This window comes from Syngnathoides biaculeatus, chromosome 12 (genome assembly GCF_019802595.1).
Source record: "Syngnathoides biaculeatus isolate LvHL_M chromosome 12, ASM1980259v1, whole genome shotgun sequence".
NCBI classification, from domain to species: domain Eukaryota; kingdom Metazoa; phylum Chordata; class Actinopteri; order Syngnathiformes; family Syngnathidae; genus Syngnathoides; species Syngnathoides biaculeatus.
This window is the reverse complement of record NC_084651.1, coordinates 2,208,492-2,231,467: the sequence shown is the minus strand read 5'-3', so window position 1 is coordinate 2,231,467 and position 22,976 is coordinate 2,208,492. Positions and strand designations below refer to the sequence as shown.

Genomic DNA, 22,976 nt, shown 5'->3' with positions numbered 1-22,976 from the left:
CGCTGAGGCGACTGATCGAGCATCTTCAACGTCCCGATCCCTCCGGAGGGGTCTGCTGGTCGTGGACGCGCCGCCACCAAGTTCAGCAAAACGGCGACAGGAAGTTTCCTCAACGGATTTCTGACTGCTTCCTGCCTCAACTGGGGTCAGCAGCCGAGAATCCCCTCATGGCAAATCCGCAATATGAGCAACAAACCTTGACAACGTGCTCCGAGCACACCGGCGGAGTGTACCTGCATCCTTGAACCAGGCAACCCTGACAAGGTTTTATTCCTTCATAAACAAAATCACCATTTATGGCTGTCTGATATTGACATTTTTTTGATGATCTTGGGGGGGGGGGAGAAGCATTTGAAGAGGCGGCAAAATACGTTCTTCTTGGTCTGGACCTAGTTCGCCTTGCGTGTAAATCCTCAATAGTGGGCAGAGCGGTGCCGACAACCCGTTCAGCGGTTTTGATTGTCCGTCGCGGTCTGACTTTGTCCGTTTTTGTGGCGGCCCCCAAACCAAACTGTGATGGAGGTACACAGTCCTGATTGGGTGACCCCTGTGTAGAACTGATTCAGCAACTCTTGCGCCAGACGGTGGTTCCTCAGAAACCGCAAGAAGTACATCCTTTTGAGGATGGAGTTGACGTTCGTCTCCCACCTCAGGTCCTTCGAGACTGAAATTCCCAAGAACTTGAAGGTCTCGACAGTTGGGCAGCTGTGGTGAGGGATGCCTCCTGAAGTCCAGAATCATCTCTACAGTCTTTAGAGTACTCAACGCCAGGTTGTGTTGTCCACGCCAAGCCTCCAGTCAGTACGCAGACTCGATGAGGCCAATGAGTGTGTTTGTGTGTGTTGTCATGCTTGATGCTGGGATGCATCGATACGGCGACGGAGCAAATCCCCTCATCGAGCATTTAAAGAGCTCTTACCTCTCCCCAGAGCTCCGACGGCGTCGCCGTCGGCGCGGACGTCGCTTCGCTTCCCCATCGGGCACGCCGGCTCCACCGCCACGGTGGTGGAGCGGAACATTGGCCCCGAACCCGGAGCGCTGGGGGAAAAGAGCGAAAACTGGAAATCAATCCGGTCACGGCTTGGCTCTACGCCGGCTCCGCAGCTGCAACACGCGACTTTCTCGTTCTTTTAATCAAACGCGACTTCATCGCAGTTCACGTGTCTGCCTTACACGTGGAAATTGTCCCGCGTTACAAAAATAGGAATATGAGCTTCATTGAAGACTGTAAATTGCGCATTGGAGGGGAATGTGAGTCACGATGAGCGCGAATTGCATATTCGTGGCTGCGACTGCGAACAAAATTGTACGTTTTGGATTGCGAGTCATCGATCGGACGTTTGGGAAACGAGTTCGCGTCTGTAAAACAATTTCAGGTTTCTGATTGTGATCAATCGGGTTTGGCGAACAAGCGAAAGTTTATGCTTCTAACCGGAAGCTGGGGTTAATTTCGACAGAAAATATGGATTTTGTTTTTAGTCAAACCCTTTTCACTAAAATGTCATTTAGTTGGAGTCTAATTTTTATTTTTTACAGAATAGCATAAAATTATGGACGACAGAAACGCAAGTCAATTTCGTGCGTGATATGCGACCTCCCTCGCGACGGAAATTACTGAATTAAAAATGCTTAACGTTAGAGTGTAGTTTGCTGGTGTCAAACGTAAGGACGGGGGGGCCAGATATGGCCCACCACATCATTTTGTGCGGCCCGTGGAAGCGAATCATGTGCCGACTTCCAGGATCGTTGCTAAAATCTGTTCAAACTTTCAAACTGTCATATGTGATAAATATCGATGTTGAGATATTGCAGGCATGTATTTTGTTACAAACCCCTTCCTAAGAGTTAATTGATCAATAGTTAAACTATTGTCCTTGACTGCGTTTATCATTTTTTCATATTTATAGCAGCCCCCTAAGGGAAAACGCAACTCCAATGTGGCCCACCGCTGAAATTAATCTGACAGCTCCGGATTGTTGTTTATTTTTATTTTCCTGCTTTCTAGCGAGCACCCCCGCCACGATCGTCCTTCTCGGCACGCGAAGCGTGAACGGCATATTCCGCCCAGCGACTTTGAAATTCTGGCCTTCATTCTTGGATTTCAAGAGGGTGATGTGCTCCCGAGGGACTACTTTCTGGCAGCGGCTGGAGTTTTTGTTGCGTGGGCGCGCTCCGGTTGCGACTCGCTGCTCCGGAGGGGGAGGGATGCGTTCAAGTTCGCTGAGAAAACTCGGCGCCGGGTCGCTCGCCGCAACACCTTGTCCAGAAGCTACGCTCGTGTGTTTGTCGGGGGCTTCTCATTCCTACCGTGGCGTCGTACATTTTTCACGGGAAGTTTTTGGCGTCCTATATGTTGGTCTGCTAACGGAGAGGTCGATGAACTTTGCCCCGGCCAATCGGACATATTAATATATATATATACATATTAATATACATATCTAGATAATATTTTGAATATGTTTTGGTTACACTAATTAAAACCAATTGGAGAAGTTTATTTTAATATATGATTTAATCTCCTCTCGTAACACTCGTGAGGATAAGCAGCTCAGAAAACAGATGGACGGTTTCAATCTCAATCTCTTAATTGAAATGTCATTAATCTACAAAAATCAATATAAGATGTATTTCTTGTTTATTTAACAAATATTTTTAAATGTCTTTATTTATAATATATTCTTGTGAGGATAAGCAGCTCAGAAAACGGATGGACGGTTTCAATCTCAATCTCTTAATTGGAATGTAATTAATCTACAAAAATCAATACAAGATGTATTTCTTGTTTATTTAAATGTCTTTATTTATAATATATGATTCAATCTCTTCTCGCAACACTTGTGAGGATAAGCAGCTCAGAAAACGGATGGACGGTTTCAATCTCAATCTCTTAATTGAAATGTCATTAATCTACAAAAATCAATGCAAGATGTATTTCTCGTTTATTTAACAAATATATTTAAATGTCTTTATTTATAATGGCTTAGAACTTTATTGTAACAATAAAATTCATTTTCATTTAATTTAAAAAAACGTTTACAATACAGTGAGGAAATATGTTCAATGTATCTGTAATTGCATATAAATGTTTTTATGATATTAGGCCCAGTTTGGTAAACCAGGGGTTGCGGGTTCGTATCCCACTGGGGCCTCCTGCGTCAGGAAGGGCATCCGGCGTAAAAAAAAAAAAAAAAAAAAAATTGTGCCAGACAAATATGTGCATTTCATCTGAGATGACGCGCCGTGGCGACCCCGAAAGGGACAAGCCGAAAGAAACTTACTATTCCCAGTCAAGCGGGGAATTTTATGAATATAATTCATTTTGAAATTGCACTGAAATAATTTCAACATGAATAATTAACCAATTATTTTCATAAAACACATTTGACGTTCTGAAAAGGCCCGACGAGCCCACAGGGTGCCGCCGAAGCTGCAGACAAGTCGGAAAGTTGTACAATTTTGCCGCAAGGAGGAATGCGGAGGTATATTGGGGGAGGAGCTAATTTAGTCTGGGTTGTTTGTGAGAGTTACGGAGAGTCTTTCCCGCGTGTGCCGCATTTTGTGAAATGCGCTCGTCTGGACAGCATCTTTTATTTTGAAGGGTAACGTTGCGAGATGAGTTTGAAATGATGGGAAGGTGTTTTGTGATATGAGTTTGCGTTTTTCTTCCTCACCAGCGCACTTGCGTTTTCTCCTCCTCATGATGAGGATGATGCTGGACCTTCTTCTTCTTCTTCTTCCTCAGCAAGCGCCCCTCCCTGCGTTCCTCCCTCCTCTTACGCTGCCTCCTGCAGGCCAACACCCGGTAGAACTCGCGATGCTTCAGCTCCTTCAGACGCTGGAACGGCAGCGTCGTTATTGCGAGGACCGCGTCGCCGAAAGAGTCGCCACCGACTTATCATTATTACTATTATCATTATTATTCCCATGACATCGCCGTAACGTCATCGGCGGACGTCAAAGTGACAACGTTGGAAAATGACAAACTCGTATGGGCCCGTGTGTACATTTTGCGTCTACATATGTTTCAATAATTTATGTGTAAATACGCGAGCGCGCTCAAGTGTCAGCTTCGGCGGCGTCCGGCTTAATTCCGCAGAGATAGCGACGGGCGCTCGCAAATAATAATCACGGGCGCGACAAAAACGCCGTATATCGTCGTCGTCATCATCACAATAACAATAACGCAAGTCGTGGGATTTGACAAACCGGAACAAACTTTTAAGTACTTCGGAAAAGGGTGATTAGCGTGAGCGCGTGCGTTACAAAAAAGAGCCTCGCTAATGCCGGTGACGTTCGCAAATTTTTACTTTCAGGATTCATGTGTGTTGTCTTCCATCCATCCATTTTTTTGCCGCTTATCCTCGCCAGGGTCACAGTGAGTGCTGGAGCCGATCCCAGCTGTCAACGGGCAGGAGGCGGGCGGGGTACACCCTGAACTGGTCGCCAGCCAATCGCAGGGCACAATGAGACAAACACCCACAATCACACCTATGGGCAATTTAGAGTGTTCATTTCGTGTTGCGTGTTTTTGGAATGTGGGAGGAAACCGGCCTAAACTCGCGCAGGCATGGGGAGAACATGCAAACTCCACGCAGACGGGGCCGGGATCGAACCCGGGTCCTCAGAACTGTGAGGCCAACGCTTTACCAGCTGATCCACCGTGCCGCCATGTGTTATAACATTATCAGGTACCAAATAAATACTACTAACTACTACTACCGTACTAACAGTTCTGAGGTCCCGGGTTCAATCCCGGACTCGCCTGTGAGGAGTTTGGATGTCCTCCCCACGCCTGCGTGGGTTTTCTCCGGGTAATCCGGTTTCCTCCCACTCCCCCTGCCCCCAAAAAAACCCACGCAACATGAATTGCCCCAAGGTGTGATTGTGAGTGCGGCTGTTGTCTGTCCCCGTGTGCCCTGCGATTGGCCGGCGACCAGTTCAGGGTGTACCTCGCTTGCCCCCTGCCCGTTGACAGCTGGGATAGGCTCCGGCACTCCCGGCGACCCTCGTGAGGATAAGCAGCTAAGAAAATTAATGGACGGATGGATGTTTGTCTCCATGTGCCCTGCGATTGGCTGACGACCAGTTCAAGGCGTAGCCCGCCTCCTGCCCGTCGACAGCTGGGATAGGCTCCGGCACTCCCGGCGACCCTCGTGAGGATAAGCGGCAAAGAAAATGGATAACGTTATCAAACGTTTCCCTCATGGAAAGTCCCATTTTTTTTTGTGGACGGATGCGTCATACACAAAAGATGAGCGAGCTCCTTCTGGCTCCGGCGTGGAACAAAAGAGACCAGTGGGCGCAAGGCGACCGGGCCCGACCCGACCCGGTTCCGCTCCGGCACCGCCCACCGCTCACCGCTCACCTGCTTGTGGTGATGGTCGTAGGAGTTGATGTGGTTGTCAAACTGCTGGTGTCGCACGTACTGCTTGTCGCACAGCTCGCAGTACAGACGGGAGGAGGCGCCTTCGTCCTGCACGCACAAAGTTACAGACACAGACACATGAAGTGACTTTTTATTTAATGCGCGTGCGTATTGAGAAAATGTGGACGCCGTCTGGCGCTGGGAAAGAATAAAAAAAATAATGGAAAAAGTCACGGAGCAAGGACGCTGACTCACTCCAAAAAAAAAAAAAAAAAAAGAAAGGAAGGAATAAAAATAACTCGAGCGCAGAGTGAAGCAACATGAGCTCGACTCGAGAAAAGTGTCGGAACGGACACGATGTTATCGCGTGTACAAAATGTTGTTCATACATCTGGGAATGATTGGGTTATTGATCTTATACTTGTGAGGAGATTGTTCCTGGAAAGTTCTAAATTGAATATGGAAATATTTAGTTTTGATGAAGATCTTTTTAACATGATGATTTGTCAGGAACCTCCGGTTACGGGGGCGGACCCAAATGCAGGACTTTGAGGCAATGGCATGATGTTCAATGTGGTTTATTCCGGAAACTGGGTGTGAGTGGGATCCGTAGTAATGCAGATTGTGTGTGTGCGTGTGCGTGTTTACAATCACCAGGACCGCTATGCTAATTTCTGATAGGCCATCTAAGAGTTTATTGAATTATATGTTAGCATTAAGCTAACAGACTTCTGCTCATACATGATTTGGTTGAACATTCTTGTGATTTAAAGACACAATCCTGTCAGAAACCTCCGTTGCGGGGACGGCCCCAAATGCAGGACTTTGAGGCATAGGTATAATGCTCACTGTGGTTTATTGTGTAAACTGGGCCATACGCAGTGTAGCGGTCCGACGAGGCAGAGGTACAGAAACGCTAGGCTAGGTGGGATCCAAAAGACATACAGCAAGGGTTCGATGACTCTGGGGCAAACTACCAAACTCAACAGGACAGGATCAAACTAAAGGGCACAGAATCACTGTGACGAGGGTCACTCTAACTTACGCGTAGAACCGGAGAGTCCCACAGGCGGTGAATGCAACTCACTAACGCCAGGCAACGAACTGGCGGTGGTCATGCCTTGCTCATGACATGATTCTTGCATCCAAAAGCGTCACCGACAGTGTAGTGCTACACATGCCTGGCTTTGCTGCGGGCAGCGCGGGATCGATTCCCGCTCATTCCCAGCAACTGACTGGCGACCAGTTCAGGGTGTAGTCCTCCTTTCGCCCAAAGCTAGCTGGGCTAGGCTCCGGCTCTCCCGTGAGCCTCGTGAGGATAGGCGGCTTGAATAATGGATGGTTTCATGGATCCATCAACGATAATGCACGTTTACATATTGTTAATACACAGAAATGTTCAAACGTAAACGGCGGGGAAGGAAAGTATTTAGTCAGTTCTCCTGCTCAAACAGGAAGTTGAAATCGACACAAAACTGACACTATTACCTGCTCAGATTATATTTGAAAACTTTTTAAATACCATTTTTTACAGTTATTTTTGTCCACAAAAAAAAAAAAAAAAAAAAATCACTTCAACGTCGACTAAGTTCACTCCATAATGAGTTGATTTCCAACACGTCAGTCACCACGCCAAAAAACGTCGCGGCCTCGCGTGTACGCCGGGGCGTCCTGTCGCCATCCGCTCTATGGGGGGGGGGGGCTTCCCGAACGGTCGCCGGCGCTCACGTAGCGTGAAACGTATCGCGTGCTCGCGCCGAATCGATATTTATGGCACTGGAGCTTTTCATTAGCGTGCGCGTTGAGCGATGACGTCTCGGCGCCTTCCGATTGCCGAAGGATCCCTTTATTCATCGCAATTATTGATCCGCAATCTGAGCGGACACACGTTCCCTCACTGGCTTACCCGCACGCTCACAAAAACACACCCTCCCTCCGTCACTCGCTCACCAGCACACATTTTGCAATTGACAACCGGTCCAGGAAATTTGTGCGCTCGCCCGTGTCGTGGGCATGAAAGAACTATTGAAGTGGTAAATGTGTCAGCAGCATTTGCCAGTTCGTTGCATTTGCTTCACCGCATCCTGGGTTACTCCGCTACTGTGCGTAAGTTGTCAGCCTTTGTCAAGTCACGTTTTTGTTCATGTTTTCCCTTGTAGCCGTCGGACCTCGTTGCACGTTTTTGTACCTAGCCTCCAGCCTAAGGTTTTTGCGCCTCTGCCTTCTTGGACTGCTTAAACTGTGTATGACCTTATTTGGGAATAAAACCACTCTGAACATTATACCTTTGCCCGGGAGTCCTGCATTTGTGTCCGCCCCCGTACCGCTGGCTCATGACAGCCTGAGGTTCGCCGTTAAGAGGTGCCGGTCATCAAGTTCATTTTCAGCTCACAAAGCAGTCGCAGACCCGCAGCCGTCAGCCTCGTTTCGTTTGACGAGAGCGGCGAGGCGTCTGGGTTTGAACTGGGCTCCAAAAGTAGCTAATTGGCTCTCAAACATTAGCGCTCACTCATGCCGGTGGTTGTTTTCGTCTCGCGGCGGCAACAGACCCGCCCGGCGAGCGCTAAGCGGCAACACGCGGCATCAAAGCGCAAAACAACGAAACGCGTGCGAGTTATTAGACGAGGTTGAGACATCAGACGCGGAGGGAACGTTTGGAGTCAAGTTCCAGGTCACTTTTCGTCGGAACTGTTCTAGAAACGGCGTTCTAATGTATTATTAAACGCATTTTTCTCCAACACCGCGAACGACGCTCATTAAAAGTCATCAACGACAAAAAGTTGAGCGCTGGTTTCAGCTTCCCGGTCGGCTGCAGTCACTTCGGGAGACGTTTGGTTGCCGTGGTTACAACCGGGCTCACAACAAAAGAGGAAAAACTTCCCGAGGGACGTAGAACCGCGAGGCGCTCGTGTCCAAAACAAAAAACAAAAAAGATGTTCACGCTTGGTTGCCAGGTAGATTACAACTGGACTTATTTGCCGATTTCAAGTGAGAGGGGCAGAAAATGAAAAACTGCTCTAAGCCGCTGCCAACTACCCGCGCGGCCGTGACATCCGGTGTCAATCGAACCACCTCAACCGCGTCCGCAAATACCGTCGAGACATCCCCACCGACACGGCGTTCGACGAACGAGCCTCCCGAGACGGGCTACGTAGTCTCCGTCGTTTGAAGACGCGGCGGCCGGCTCCAAACCGGTCGTCGTCCTCGGTGGCGACCCAACCCCCCGAGGTGGACAAAACCGAAACAGATCTTGCGCGGGCCGCAAGATCCAAACTGTCGCAACTCCGCTGCGGACGAAGCCGCTATCGTCGACCGCTGCCGGAATTGCGGACAGGGGCCTCGCGACACGCAGCACATCCTCAACAGCGCAGCGGCTCAAACTACGCTGACTGCAATGAACTTGAACTTGGAACTACAAGTCGACTGATCAATGCGATTGACTGACTACAACAACAAAAACTCACGCTCGAACGCTCACACGCCGCCGAACAAGCCAGCCCGACTCCAGTTCCTGATGTCGAACATTAGGCCACGCCCCTTAAAGGCTCACATGAAGACATACAGCAATGACATGCCACAAAATTATATTCTCTTTGAATTCAGCTTTTGAACATGCCAAAGCAGCAACAAGCGGTGCTAAATCCGTTTCATACAATCAGCAGACAGCACGGAGATGTTCTGTGGGGCCTGTAGGTGGCGCTAATGTCTGACCTAACCTGTCAACTGTGATGCTATGTTGCTAGGTTGATGGATGCGTTTGCGCTAATTATTTGAACAGTTTCTGAGCGCTAATTTTGATAATTAGAATAATACAAATCATTTTCTCTATTCACATGTAAGGAAATGCCATTAATTCGTTCCAGCCTCACAAAACAAAAACCAAGAAAATGTTTAGTAACTTATTTTGTAAGCCGAACAGCACCCTGTGACCTTTACTTTATAAAACGTAGAGTACGTTCCTAATTCGATAGAATGTCAAGAATGAAACAGTCTGTACGTTATACAGTGATGCCTCGGTTCTCGACCACAATCCGTTCTAGAAAACGGTTCAAAAAGTGAATTGTTCAAAAACCAAATCGATGTTTCCCATTACAATGAATGGAAAAAGAAATAATGCGTTCCAAGCCTAAAAAATTTGGCTTTTTAAAGCATTTGTTCTTAGATAAGGAACGGCATAGTAGAAATACATGTATAGCTTAAATACTTTATATAATAAAATAATTTAAGAAATATATTTATTTTTTTGCTTAAAATGTATGCTTTAGGAGTAGAGTACGCTAGGCTGGGAGCGCATTGCCGTATCTGTAACGACTCGGCCCACAGCTTTGTAAACCTTTTTTTTTTTTTTTTTTTTTTTTAACAAAAGTGCAGAATAACTTTAAACAACTGGTCGCGCCACGCGCGTTATGTCGTTTCCTTTTTTTTTTCAGGGGGGCGTTCGAATTGACGAAAACAAAACGCGTCGCGGGTGGGTCAACTGCTTGCGCCGTGCGCATTATGTGATATCCCGTTTTTTTTCAGCTGCGTGGGTATTCGCAACAAAGCGCGTTGTGGGTCAGCTGGTCTGGCCGAGCGCAACACGCTTTTTCCAGGTTTCGTCGGGGGCATTCGAGTACCGATTTTCGTTCGAAAAACGGAAGCAAAAAAAATCTCGAAAACGGGGACGTTCGAGAAGCGAGTATTCACTGAAATTCATTGTGGCTCCTTCCGGTGTGCGTGCCATCGCCCCCTGGAGGCAGTACAATACAGGCAAATGTAATGTAAATTGCAGTAGTATTAGTTGTTTCTTTGCAGAGGATAAAGAATATATGCCTACGAGTATTTTTCTGCTCGTTCCGTATGTGCTGTATCCGCCTTCAATGCTGTTTTGGTTCGCCCACCTATGACATTTTAAATGTATTAACCTGAGTAGGCGTTCCTCAGGGGAAAAATAAACTCAGTTGTTGTTTTCGATACACAAGGTTGAACTCTTGTTTGTTTGATTTTGTTCGGACTTTAACGGGGCGTGGCACGAATCCGCTTGAAGCCGTTTCATCCGAATCGTTGACGACCTGCCAAACGGACTCAAATTTAACCTCCCGCCTTGTGTTCGATACGCGGTTTCCACAGGACCAAGACGTTCATTTTGTTGTTGTTGTTGTTTTAACGCGATTGTCGTCTTTAATCAAATCTCCTTGATGTCCTTAAAGAGAGCAAACAAAAGAATCCATACAGCTGAAGCCCAAGAGTGTTTTCATTCGGGCGGTCGACTTTAATGGACGCGGCTAAAGCGCCCTGGCGGCCTCTTGAACGCCGTCGTCGCCGTTCACGAAATCATGCAAATGGGAGGCTTCTGATTCTAATTGAATAGCGCCACATAATTCCTGACTTAATGTTGCTTATTTAATAGAATAATGCCGCATAAGTCCTGACTTAATGTCGCCTGATCTAATGGAATAATGCCACATAAGTCGTGACTTAATGGAATTACGGCGGCTCCCGTAACGATCCAGGCGGGACTTTCCCGCCATAATGGACGCAGGACGGCGGAGAATTTCGCCGTTTGTCTTCGGCGTGTCACGTCCGAGACTTCAGCCGGGAAGGGGGGGCTGGGGAGGGGGGGGGTGGGGTGGTGTTAACCAAAAAAAAAAAAAAGTTAACATATCAAAGGAAAATCCTTAATTTTAATGATGAAACAATAATTCGTTCTCATTTTAATCGTATTATTTAGAGGTGCTCAGTTAAAAAGTATTTACTAATTTTTTTTTATTTTATTGCTTACAATAAGCCTGCGCGGTGGACGACTGGTGAGTCACAGTTCCAAGTCTAAGGACCGGGGTTCAAATCCCGGCCCCACCCGCGTGGAGTTTTTATGTTGTTTCGTTCGGGTACTCCGGTTTCCTCCCCCATCCCAAAAACATTAATAAATTCCTCGTCGGCGTGAATATGAGTGCCGATGATTCTTTATGTCTGCCCTGCGATTGGCTGGTGATCCGTCCGGGGTCTACGTCGCCTCTCGCCCGTAAATGGCTGGGAAAGGCTCCGGCACTCCTGTGATCCTTGTGAGGATAAGTGGCTCAGACAAGAGAAGGATTTTCAAAGCAACTAAAAATGTTTTAAACTTATTTAAAACATATAGCTGACTCGTTGATAGCGTATGATTTGTAGTAATGCTGATTGTGTGTGTATGTTTACAATTAGCAGGACTGCTATGCTAATTTCTGATAGGCCATTTAAGGGTGTATTGAATTATATGTTAGCATTAAGCTAACATACTTCTCTTCACGCATGACTAGGGTTGAACATTCTGGTGATTAAGGATGCAATCCTGTCAGGAATCTCCGGTGCGGGGGCGGCACCAAATGCAGGACTTCGAGGCAGGGGCAGAATGTTCCGGAAACTGGGTCGTACGCGGTGTAGCAGTCCGACAAGGCAGAGGCTAAGAAACGCTAGGCTAGGCGGGATCCAAAAGACATACAGCAAGGGTTCGATGACTCTGGGGCAAACTAACAAACTCAACAGGACAGGATCAAACGAAAGGGCACAGAATCGCTGTGACTGGGGTTACTCTAACTTACGTGTAGAAGCGGAGAGTCCCACAGGCAGTGAATGCAACTCACTAACGCAAGGCAACGAACTGGCAAATCCCGGTGACAAAAACTCCAACTTAAATGCCCGTCCAATTACAGTCCGAATGTGAAACAGCTGCGACCGGTGACGGGCGTCCCCGCCCAGAGCAGCGCCCTGGCCACGCCCCTTTTGGCAGTAGCCGAGCCTTGCTCGTGACACAAACCTCGATTGTATTTTGTTTTATGTGCCAGTTTTACAGTCAACTTCGACTGCGAGTAACAAATAAGCAAGCATGTATATTTTCCCCAATAGTGAGGGAATCTTGAAGCTTTCCTTGCGATAAATAAGGGGGTTCACATCCGAACAAAGACATGACATTAAAAAAAAAAAAAAAATGAAAAAACGAAAAAGAGATAAAGTTAGCCACGCACAAACACTCGGAATGAATACACGCGGCCCGACATTTGCGAGTGTATCTTCAGGGAAGACGCTTCACGGTTCATTTGCGGGAACGCGTCCAAAACGGGAGCGAGACGGCGGCGACGAAAACATAAAAAGTAACGACAAAAGAGATGAAAGGTAGCCAAATAAAGGAAAAAAGAGCGAGGGGAGGAGCGGCTCCGTCACCGTCGTCACGTACCCTGACCCCGATCCGCCGCGCCTCGAGTCGTGTCATGCGATGTAAATCTCCAGCCGGTCCCGAGACTGGCAGAAATCTGGAACGAGCAAAAACTGGTTTGAGACGACCCTTTGGTCTCCTAGATCTGCTAAAAACCCGACATCCAGATGCACTTTTAGTCTGACTGGGCGTCACCGTGACGACGGCCCAAGCAGCCGCTCCAGTCATCAGTTACGACGGGCCAAGATGACACTTATCTTATCTTATCTGATTTACATGCGTCGGAAATGCGGCTAACGGGCTGCTGCTGTCTCTTTAAATCAATCAAATCAGTTCAGGTGCTTGTGCTATAAAATCCCCCGTCCCTTTCTATTTATTATCACGGTAACGGTTACTGTCTCTTTACATTCGCTTTTAAAGTCGCTGAGCGTACAGACACTGCGTCGCATCTTTCAGAGTACAGTACTACACAGCCCAGATAATCTTGTCGGGTTCATCACCAAACCGCTGGACAAATACGCAAATAAAAGGGACAGAAGAGGTCTTCAATCGGCTCACGAGGAGGACGGACACCTGCGCGTCATTTGGAACCCACTTAGTTCTCGTCGTTTGCAGCCCGTGCGATCCATTTCTCACGACGTCTCCTGCGAACTTATGAAGGGTAAATCCGTCCAACGAGCCGCCATTTTGGCTAACACGAAGGAACAACGAGCGACCTTCGCGGAGGTCAACAAACCAGCCCACTTGAGGGCGGTCCCGCCCTGTACGTCACTTCCTGCTTCTTCCCGAAAACAAATCCCTCGAGAGGATTTTCATGGCGGGAGTTACAAAAAGCCCTATACGTCAAAATCATATTTTGCGGTGGAAAAAACGCATGGGTCCATGTCGGCTGCTGGCTTTTTTGTTTTTTTCCATTAATGACATACTAAAAATCATGCATTTCATGAAAGTAACACTTTGAATTACTTCACACGTTTCATTGAATCACATTTTACAGTAATATACAGTGTAGCTACCGTCTCTTTAAATCCGCTTGTACAGTAATAGAGTGATTGCGTCCCTTCATATCACCTTTTATATCTTGAAATCGGCGCTGCTTTTCGAAGCGCTCAACAAACAAGTTCACCATTCAATTTCATTTTCATTCCGATTTAAATCCTCGACTATCGATTCAGAAAGACGTAGAAACACACAAATGATGAACAATTAATTGTGAAATACACCAAAAAAAATATTCATTTGCACATACCCAGTCGAAAGGTAAATACGTAACGACTGTCCAAAAAGTACATCGCGGACAATTTTTTTTTTTTTTTTTTTGCCGCCACGAAAAGATGAACAGACAGCAGCCATATTGATATGAATATTGCATCACCATCCCGAGCGGGCGGCATGTGTTGTGACGCACACACACACGCACACACAGATATGAAACACTTTGTCCTCAATGCACTTTACGACTTCTGCGATGAGTGAAATCAAGTGACGGAACGCGAATGACGGGCAGCCGTCGGCGACGAGCGTCGAGCTCACGCGAACGCGTTTTTCTGCGTTAATGTGAACGGAAGCCAGAAGGAGACAAAAAGAGGATCTCGCACAAAACACTACAAGCAGCCTCGAATTACCACACGCCCGACGTTTTGTTACGGCGGCTTTCTCGCTTCTATTCTTGCTCCCGTTTTATAACTTCGGTTCCGTCACTAAAGTTTTGTTGCCGTCGTTTCGTCGCACTCGCGCCGCTGCTGTTAGCGTAATTTCCGGCCCGTGAGCCACGACTTTTTTTCACACGCTTTCAACCCTGCGGCCTATGCGGTGATGCGGCTAATTTGTGCTTTTTTTTTTTTTTTTTTCTAACGGCCGGTGGAATATATGTGCCGAGGAAGTGACTTTTACCGGTCCAGCCCCGTTTGTGCTGCACTAGCGTGTTACTGTCATGTCTCAGTGATTTTTTTCCAGTATGCTTTTTTTTTTCCAAACTGGCCCTGTTAGCACCACGCTAGCGTTTGGGCTGCACTAGCATTAGCACCGGGCATCTGTTAATGCCGCATCTCAGTGATTTTTACCGGTATGTTTTTGTTAATCAGCCCTGTTAGCACCGTGCAAGCGTTAGCACTTCGCTACCGTATGGCCCGCGCTGGGATTAACACCATCCTAGCGTGTTGCTTCTGTGTTACTGCCGTGTCTCAGTGATTTTTACCAGTATGGTTTTTTTTTTAACCTGCCCTGTTCGCGCCACGCTAGTGTTAGAACCACGGTAGCGTTTGGGCCACGCTAGCGGTAGCGCCCAGCTAGCGTGTTTCTGCTGTGTCTCAGTGATTTTTTTTACTGGTTTTTGTTAATCAGCCCTGTTAGCACCGTGCAAGCGTTAGCACCTCGCTAGCGTTTGGGCCGCGCTGGGATTAGCGCCGGGCTAGCGCGTTACTGCCGCGTCTCAGTGATTTAGGTATGTTTTTTTTTTAACCGGCCGTTAGTCCTGTGCTACCATGTTGCTACTGTGTAGCTGCTGTTTCTCAGTGATTTTTACCGGTATGCTTTTTTTTTTAACCAGGCCTGTTAGCACCGCACTAGCATTAGCGTCTTGCTGCTGTGTAACTGCCGCGTCTCAGCGATTTAGGTATGGTTTTTTTTTTTTTTAACCGGCCCTGTTAGTGCTGTGCTACCGTGTTGCTACTGTGTAGCTTCTGTGTCTCAGTGATTTTTACCGGTATGCTTTTTTTTTTAACCAGGCCTGTTAGCACCATGCTAGCATTAGCTTGTTGCTGCTGTGTTACCGCTGCGTCTCAGTGATTTAGGTATGTTTTTGTTTTTGTTTTTTAACCTGCCCTTTTACTGCTGTGCTACCATGTTGCTACTGTGTAGTTGCCACGGCTGTTTTTTTTTTTTAAATTGGTATATATATATATATATATATATATATATATTTTTTTTTTTTTTTTTTTTTTTTACCACCCCTGTTTGTGCTACCATGTTGTTATTATGGTAAGATAAATTAAGGTATTAAAACTTTGAAAACTCTTTCTGTATACCTTTATATCTTTGTAAATATCTCGTGTTTCAACTTGCGGCTTTTACACAGCTGCGGCTTTTGTATGTACCAAATGGTATTTCCTTTCCAAATGTACTGGGCGAGGCTTATAATCAGGTGCGCTCTGTTGGCCGGAAATGACGGTATTGAAAATGTGATCACTTTACATATCAAATTCGAATCCTGTTTTCTGTGGCGTTTCAAAATTCAAATCCCGGTGGCACATATTTACTTCCACATTCGCCGCTATCATTTTTTTTTTTTTTTTTTTTTCCGCTAAGGTTTCGTCGCAGCCATTTCCTCCCTTTTGCCGCGTCGACGCCGTTTTTCTCACCGTCGTTTCGCCGCTCCCGTTTCCTGATTCACCCGGCACACGCGCAGACAAACACGAGTCCGTCGTGTGCGGCCACGTTTAATGGACTGACTTTTGTCCGAGCTCCCCGGCGGAATTCTGGAGGACGGGTTTTTCCCAAACACACACATACGAGTCCGCCGTGAGGACGGACATGACAATCAAGCGTCGGCTGGCTATCGCAGTCAGACACACATTAATAGACTTAGTTGGGATTAGACCTCACACACACGCACAAACCCAAAAGTTGTGAAGTTGCACACACACACACACATGCATAAATAGTGTCGCTTGCCAACACACACTCACACGCAGAAGGCCTTTCTCATTATCATGCATTGTGGCAATGCTCGCATTGATTCTCACTCTGTCTTAAACGTGGCCCACGCAGCTGTGTGGTTGTGTGCGTGTGCATGCGCATGCATGTCTATGTGCGTGTGTGTGCCTGCGTGCGTGCGTGGTCATCTTGGCAAAGCCTCTCCAGGCTGAGTGAAGATTATGGCTCAGAGATTTTTCACTTTTTCCTCTCCTCTGCCTCCCTCTTTCAGTTAAACCTCTCCTCCCTCTCTCCCAATCTTTTTTTTTCCCTCTCTCCTCTCGTTCCTCCGCATTGCCTCTCACTCCATCAATCAGTAAATAAGACCACCGGCCCAACAGGAAGGAAGTGGTCTGACGCCACTGAGTTTTGTAGTTACAGGGAAGATTAAAAAAAAAAAAAAAACGGGCCTTGGAGCGTTTTTCCACATCTTGCCAAAATAAGGTGAATTTAGCTCGGGTGAAGGGATGAATTTACGCGTTAGCAAATGCTGTTTGGAGAAGATGCACAGGAAGTGATGTCTCCGGTCACTCACGTTTGAAAAATGTACCGGTGTGCCCGCACATATCACGTTACCGGTGTGGTTCGCCAGTCATGCCCGCAGAAATAAAGTCACGGGTGTGTGTTTGTAACTATGAGTGTACCCCTTTAAGAGCGGAAGGGGGCGGTGTCAGGTAAACTAGGAAGTGGAAGTGGGCTTCCGTGTTAAAAAAAAAAAAAAAAAAAAAAAGAAAAGTAGGCTGTGGTTCACTGCGCTGGATCGGTTTTCGTGTGTGCTGATAGTGCGCGACAAGTCCGCAATTGCGCAGTGGCGCAGCTTAGAGGGAACGTTGGTCAACGCTACACAAACTAAGCGACGTCTTTCAATAACTATGTATTTCTACTCATGACAAATTTTAAACGCGTGATTTTTCGTGCTCGACTGTGTGGGGTTGCAAGTGCGACGGCGCGCGGCCGCATATGCGCCCGTCAAATCACAGTGACTGTGTGTCATTTTTTTTAAACATTATTTGGCTCTGGCACACCCACGACCCTTGTGAGGATAAGTGTCTTGAAAAACGGATGAATCGTGATCTGCGGTTAACTTATTTTTCCACACTTGTATGAGAGTTTCGGACCCAAAATGGGCCAAAACTTCATATTTGGCTCGTCAACAACTAGTTTTGCTCCTCTGTGTTGGCAGCCATGTTGTCAGCGTAAACGGCGCAACAACGATGGAAAAACGGAATTGAATTTGGTCAAGTTGTTTTCTCTTCACCCCCTCTGGACCAAATCAAATTTTGCAGAGAGAAAAATCTGATACTTTCAGAAAATGATATTCTGGACGTAAAAGTTTCGATGATATTAAACCTGTTGCGAATTTGCAACCCCTCCCCGGAAAGGGTTAATTATGTCATCAATGAATATTTATGTTTAAATGTAAAAAAAAAAAAAAGAAAAAAAAATCCCTGATTTTTTTGGGGTGCAAATAGTAGTCATGTACAATTATCATCGTGTTTGCTTTGGATGCATTGCATGCGCTACGTGCTACTTTTTTTTTTTTTTGGTCCAATCAGATTTCAGTATCCATGTGTTGCCGTGTCAATGTAATCTGCCCGGAGCCTTCATTCATAGAACTTCAACTATTAGAAAATTTCTTTAACCAGCCAAATTTTGAATTTACAAATTGGTCCTTGGTGATGTCGTAGGTTTTCCGTCCTCTGAATGGTCCGTCATAGGAAAACGTCACAGTTTTGAGAGGGAGAACACGTTTGCAGCGATGTGCATGTCCGGTAAGATGTATTTTATTTACGCTTTGTCATTTGACAAAAGGTATCAGTAGATATTAGTTGTAAAGTTAAAATGTTAAATTGCCTTCATGTCTAGTATTGACGATTTCCATAATTGCGACACGTTCGTGGCGCTATTAATCACGGATTAAGTCGGGTAAATCCCTCACCGAAGGCCCGGTACCAAACGCAAAGGCCACCAGCGGATTAATTCAACAAGAAAACAAGCCGGTACCGCTCCTCGGCGCTTAACGGTCCGGGGAGGTTTAGCGGCAGCCACGAAATTCTCCCGGCCGGTAATCGTCCCATTATGACGGGGGAAGGCGCGGCTCGGATCTAATTAATGCCCCGCCGGCCCATTCGGGGCTGGTGCGACACCCGCTCAAAGGAGCTTTGCCTGCCAAGTGCGAACAAGATACCGCGGCTAACGTTAGTTAGCCAGGAGACACCTCGGGGGGCGTAACAATATGGCTGCCCACGCGCTATTTAATGGCGTTTTTCTCGCTCTAAGACGCCAAAAAAGGTGCCACCAAAGTTTTGAAAGTTCTAGCTGGTGACAAGGAAGTACACTGAAGTGATCCAACTCGACCCAGAAACTCGCATCTTCGTATGGAGGCGGGAAACTAAATTTAGCCTGGCAGATGTGCAATGATGAGCACCCTCGCTTGGTCACATGACCACTGCAAACAGGAAGTATCTGCAAGGTATTTTCCACATTTTCTAGTTGAATCTTTCTATGTTCTAGCTGCGCTAACAGCTTCAGTTCTGTTCGGGTCGTTTAATGTTTATTTTCGTACCTTTGGTTTGAATTTACGGTCAGATAACAATTACAATCACCAACACAAAACAAAAACTGACAACAGGTTAAAAAAAAATGTTGCCAGATCGTTCAGAAAAGACGGCAACACTCCGTAGCGCGTCGCAACGCCCTACCGCCACAATAGTCGTCATGGTAACAAAGACAAAAAAAAATACATACAATGTTGCCTCAAAAACGTTTGAACACACCAGCTATATAAACATAGGTGAAATGTTTGCTGGTTGAAGTTTAGTGACCTCATTTTTTTTTTTTTTTTTTAACCGTGTAAACATCATTAGCATGCGCTAGTTGGCGGAGGCCAAACGAAATTACCATGCAGTCGTCATTAGGGCCGACCCGATAAACAAAAACACACAAACCGACTTGAGAATCATCGCGACCTTCGTAAACCACTTCAGTGTAAGTACTCGTGCGAGCTAATGAGAGCGCCGTCTCAAATTCTGCCATAATTCCCGAAACGGTGGCCGGGGGCATTATTTACGCAACTGCGGATGGGGGAGGCATCGATTTAAGACGGGAATATGTGGAAGTAGAGTGGGAAAGTGATTTGAAAAAAAAAATGAGCATAAGTAAGTGAAGATAAGCGGGGCAGAAAATGGATAGATATCAAGCAGTCAAAAAGCTAATTTAGAAACACACTCTTACTGAAAGTCCTTCTAAAGGTCATAATAAAAGTAATAAACTGACATCAATTTGCACCATTCCTCACACTGACTGCATTATGCCTACCCAGAATTCATTGTGGTGATGCTTTTAACTACAGCGCTACAGGTGTAGAAAATCAAGCTTAACGTTGCTCTTTACTTGCATTTGTTCCCATTAATATTAAGTGCAATATTCTTGCTATGTGTTAGCGTCAGTACATCGTAATGAGTAAAGTGTCCCCGATCTCGCTGACTTCAGGTCACCACCTCACCTTGAGTCAGTGTGATTGGATGCATCTTTAAAAAGCGACTACTCTAATTTCTGGCCTATAAGCCGCAACTCTTTTTCACACGCTTTCAACGCTGCGCCTTATGTGGTGATCCGGCTAATTGTGCGTTTTTTTTCTAACGGCCGCAAAGGGGGCAATCGAGTGGAAAAGGTAAGAGACTAGCGGAATATATGTGCCGAGAAAGTGACTTTTACCTGTATGTTTTTTTTAACCGGCCCTGTTAGCGCCAGCATTAGCGCTGTGCTAGCGTGTTGCTGCCGTATTACTGGCGTGTCGCAGTGATTTTTACCAGTGTGTGTTTTTTTATAGCCAGCCCTGTTAGCGTTGTGCTAGCGTGTTTCTGCTGTGTTACTGCTGCGTCTCAGTGATTTAGGTATGTTTTTTATTTTGTTTTTTTACCGGCTCTGTTAGTGCTACCGTGTTGTTGCTATGTTAAGCTAAGCTAAGGTATTAAAACTTTGAAAACTCTTTCCGTGCTCCATCTTTCTTACAACGTGGGTTTAATTGCGGGCAGTTGCAGCTTTTGTTTTTTTTTTTTTTAACCGGCCCTGTTAATGCCGCGCTAGCGTGTTTCTGCTGTGTTACTCTGCCGCGTCTCAGTGATTTCGGTATGTTTTTATTTTTTTTATCCGGCTCTGTTAGTGCTGTGCTGCCGAGTTACTACTATGTAGCTGTTGCGGCTGTTTTTGTTTTTTACCTGTATGATTTTTTTTGTTGTTGTTGTTTTTTTTTTTGTTTTACCCGCCCTGTTCGTGTTACCATGTTGTTGCTATGTTAAGCTAAGCTAAGGTATTAAAACCTTGGAAACTGTTTCTGTGTACCGTCTTTCTTTGAAAATATCTTGCGTTTCAATTTGGGCACTTGCGGCTTTTACACGGGCGTGGCTTCGGTATGTACCAAATGGTATTTCCTTTACAAATGTACTGGGTGAGGTTTATAATCCGGTGCGCTCCGTAGGCCGGAAATTACGGCACTTGCCGTTTATCAAGCGAAGGAACGAGCCAATGAGGACGGGCCGGAGACCATCGGGAGCCAATGCGCATTCCCCGACATCTGTTCGCATATTCCAGGTGACAAATGTAACGCGGCAGCCGACCTCCGTCCCTCATGTCCCTCGCATCTGCTCGCTCCCTCGAACTAATTTGGCGCCCCCACTCAGACACCCGCCCGCCCTCCTCGTACATATTCGCACCCCCCCCCCCCCGCCCCGCGCCGCCATCGCTCATTTCCCCTCCGTGTTCTTGCCATCCCGCCCTCCGTCCCTCCCGACTTGTCATCTGTCGCCGACTTCTCCGCACGCCTCTGTGCTCCCGTCCCGCCGCCTCCCTCGTATCTATTTCACGCTCTGCGGGGGGGGGGGGGGGGGGGAATCGTTTGGAAAAGATGCACACGTGCACACGCACACGAATACATACAGTAGCTGCTAAACTCTTATCAAGTGCAACCGGTGTTGTTGCTCCGGGAGGGAAAGCCTTAAGAGAATGATGAGTGGGCAGGGGGGGGGGGGGGTGGCTAAAGGGGACAGATGGGCAAGTGTGGGGGTTGTCTATGGGGTGGGGGTGGGGTTGGGGGTCGTGGTTCAAGGTTGAGGAGCGCAAAACAAGAATGAGACACGGGACCGAGCAAAGCCGTCAAAAAGCAATCCTGTTGGAGCTGATGGATTCCCGTGACTACGGTGTTATCTCGCTACACACGGACACACACAAAACACATTCACGACACACCTGCATGGGACGGCGCGGTCAATGTGCACGCACGCGCATTAAAAAGAGAGACATCGAACGGGACAGAATCAAGCAGTGAAGTCTCAAAACAGTAACACACACACGCACAAGATGGATACAAATTTGAGAAAAACACTATCACTAAAACACACACACTAGTATCAATAAGAAAATGTATTCCGTCCTGATGAAATAGAAAAACACCCCAACTCGGCTGCATAACCCTACAACAACAACAACAACAACAACAACAACAAAAAAACACACAAAGTCACAAGACAAATCTTTGTGATTGTGTATGGATGTGAAAATAAAAACTGCATGAGAAAAACAAAGACGACCTAAAGATGATGGCATGCTTGTAAAAAAGTGTTGTTATTACATATTATACGTTAGATGGATAGGTTACATATACACGTTAGATATCGCCACAAAAAATACAAAAATGTTTAGTTTTTTTCCAATAATTTTTTTTTAGGTAAAAAATATATCCTGATAATTAATATAATACATATGTGCGTAGTACTTTTTTAAATTCGATTTTTTCTTTAGAAAAAATATTTCTGGATCATTGAAAAAAACTACAAAATTAATTCAAATTAGATTCAAATTAATATGACATTTTAGACAACATTTTTTAAATATCCAGTATATACAGATTTAAAGTTGCATTTCTTGCAGAAAACGTGAATTTTCGTGTCAGTTAAAGAAATTCAATTTAGAACATTTGCGCAGTACTTCTTTAAAATTCGATTTTTGTTTTAGAAAAATATTTCTGGATCATTGAATAAAAAATACAAAAATTAATTCAAATTAGATTCAAATGAATCTGATAATTTAGAGAAGGTTTATTAAATATATATACAGAATTAAAGTTGCATTTATTGCAGAAAACGCGAATTTTCGCGTCAGTTAAAGAAATTCAATTTAGAACATTTGCACAGTACTTTTTAAAATTTCTATTTTGCTTTAGTTTTTTTTACACTAATTTTTTTAGGAAAAAAATATATCCTGATAATTAATATAATACTTCTGTATGCAGTACTTTTTTAAATCTGATTTTTGGTATAGAAAAAATATTTCTGGATCATTGAAAAAGAAAAACTACAAAATTAATTCAAATTAGATTCAAATTAATCTGATATTTTAAAGAAGGTTTTAAAAACATATATACAGTATTAAAGTTGCATTTACTGCAGAAAACGTGAATTTTCACGCAAGTTAAAAATTCAATTTAGAATATTTTTTAGGAGAAGGCTGGAGTAGAAAGTTGAATTCAGGCAAGCGCGAAGTTTTTGTTTCACTCACTTAAGTGAGACAAGTAAGACAGATTATGTGATTGATATTATGTATATGATATGATATTATATTATATAATAAACATTATTTTGAACTCAAACTATTTACTGCCGTCGTGATACTCAACAAAGTATTAAGGGACGACCTTGGACGACTGAAGAAAAGTTTAGCGGCGCGGCGTGACCTGTGACCCCTTTGCGACCC

The 22,976-nt window shown here is 45.6% G+C and overlaps 1 protein-coding gene across 1 annotated transcript in view; it reads right to left on the bottom strand.

Moving 5' to 3' along the window:
• The window catches only part of LOC133509902 (G patch domain-containing protein 8-like), a 48,167-nt gene that overhangs the window by 5,360 nt on the left and 19,831 nt on the right, over nt 1-22,976 (bottom strand). Inside the window, exons 2-4 of the mRNA XM_061837367.1 lie at nt 5,366-5,473; nt 3,672-3,835; nt 920-1,038 (exon numbers count right to left, since the gene is read on the bottom strand). Coding sequence (XP_061693351.1) covers nt 920-1,038; nt 3,672-3,835; nt 5,366-5,473 — 391 coding nt within the window. The remainder of the gene's footprint in view (nt 1-919; nt 1,039-3,671; nt 3,836-5,365; nt 5,474-22,976) is intronic.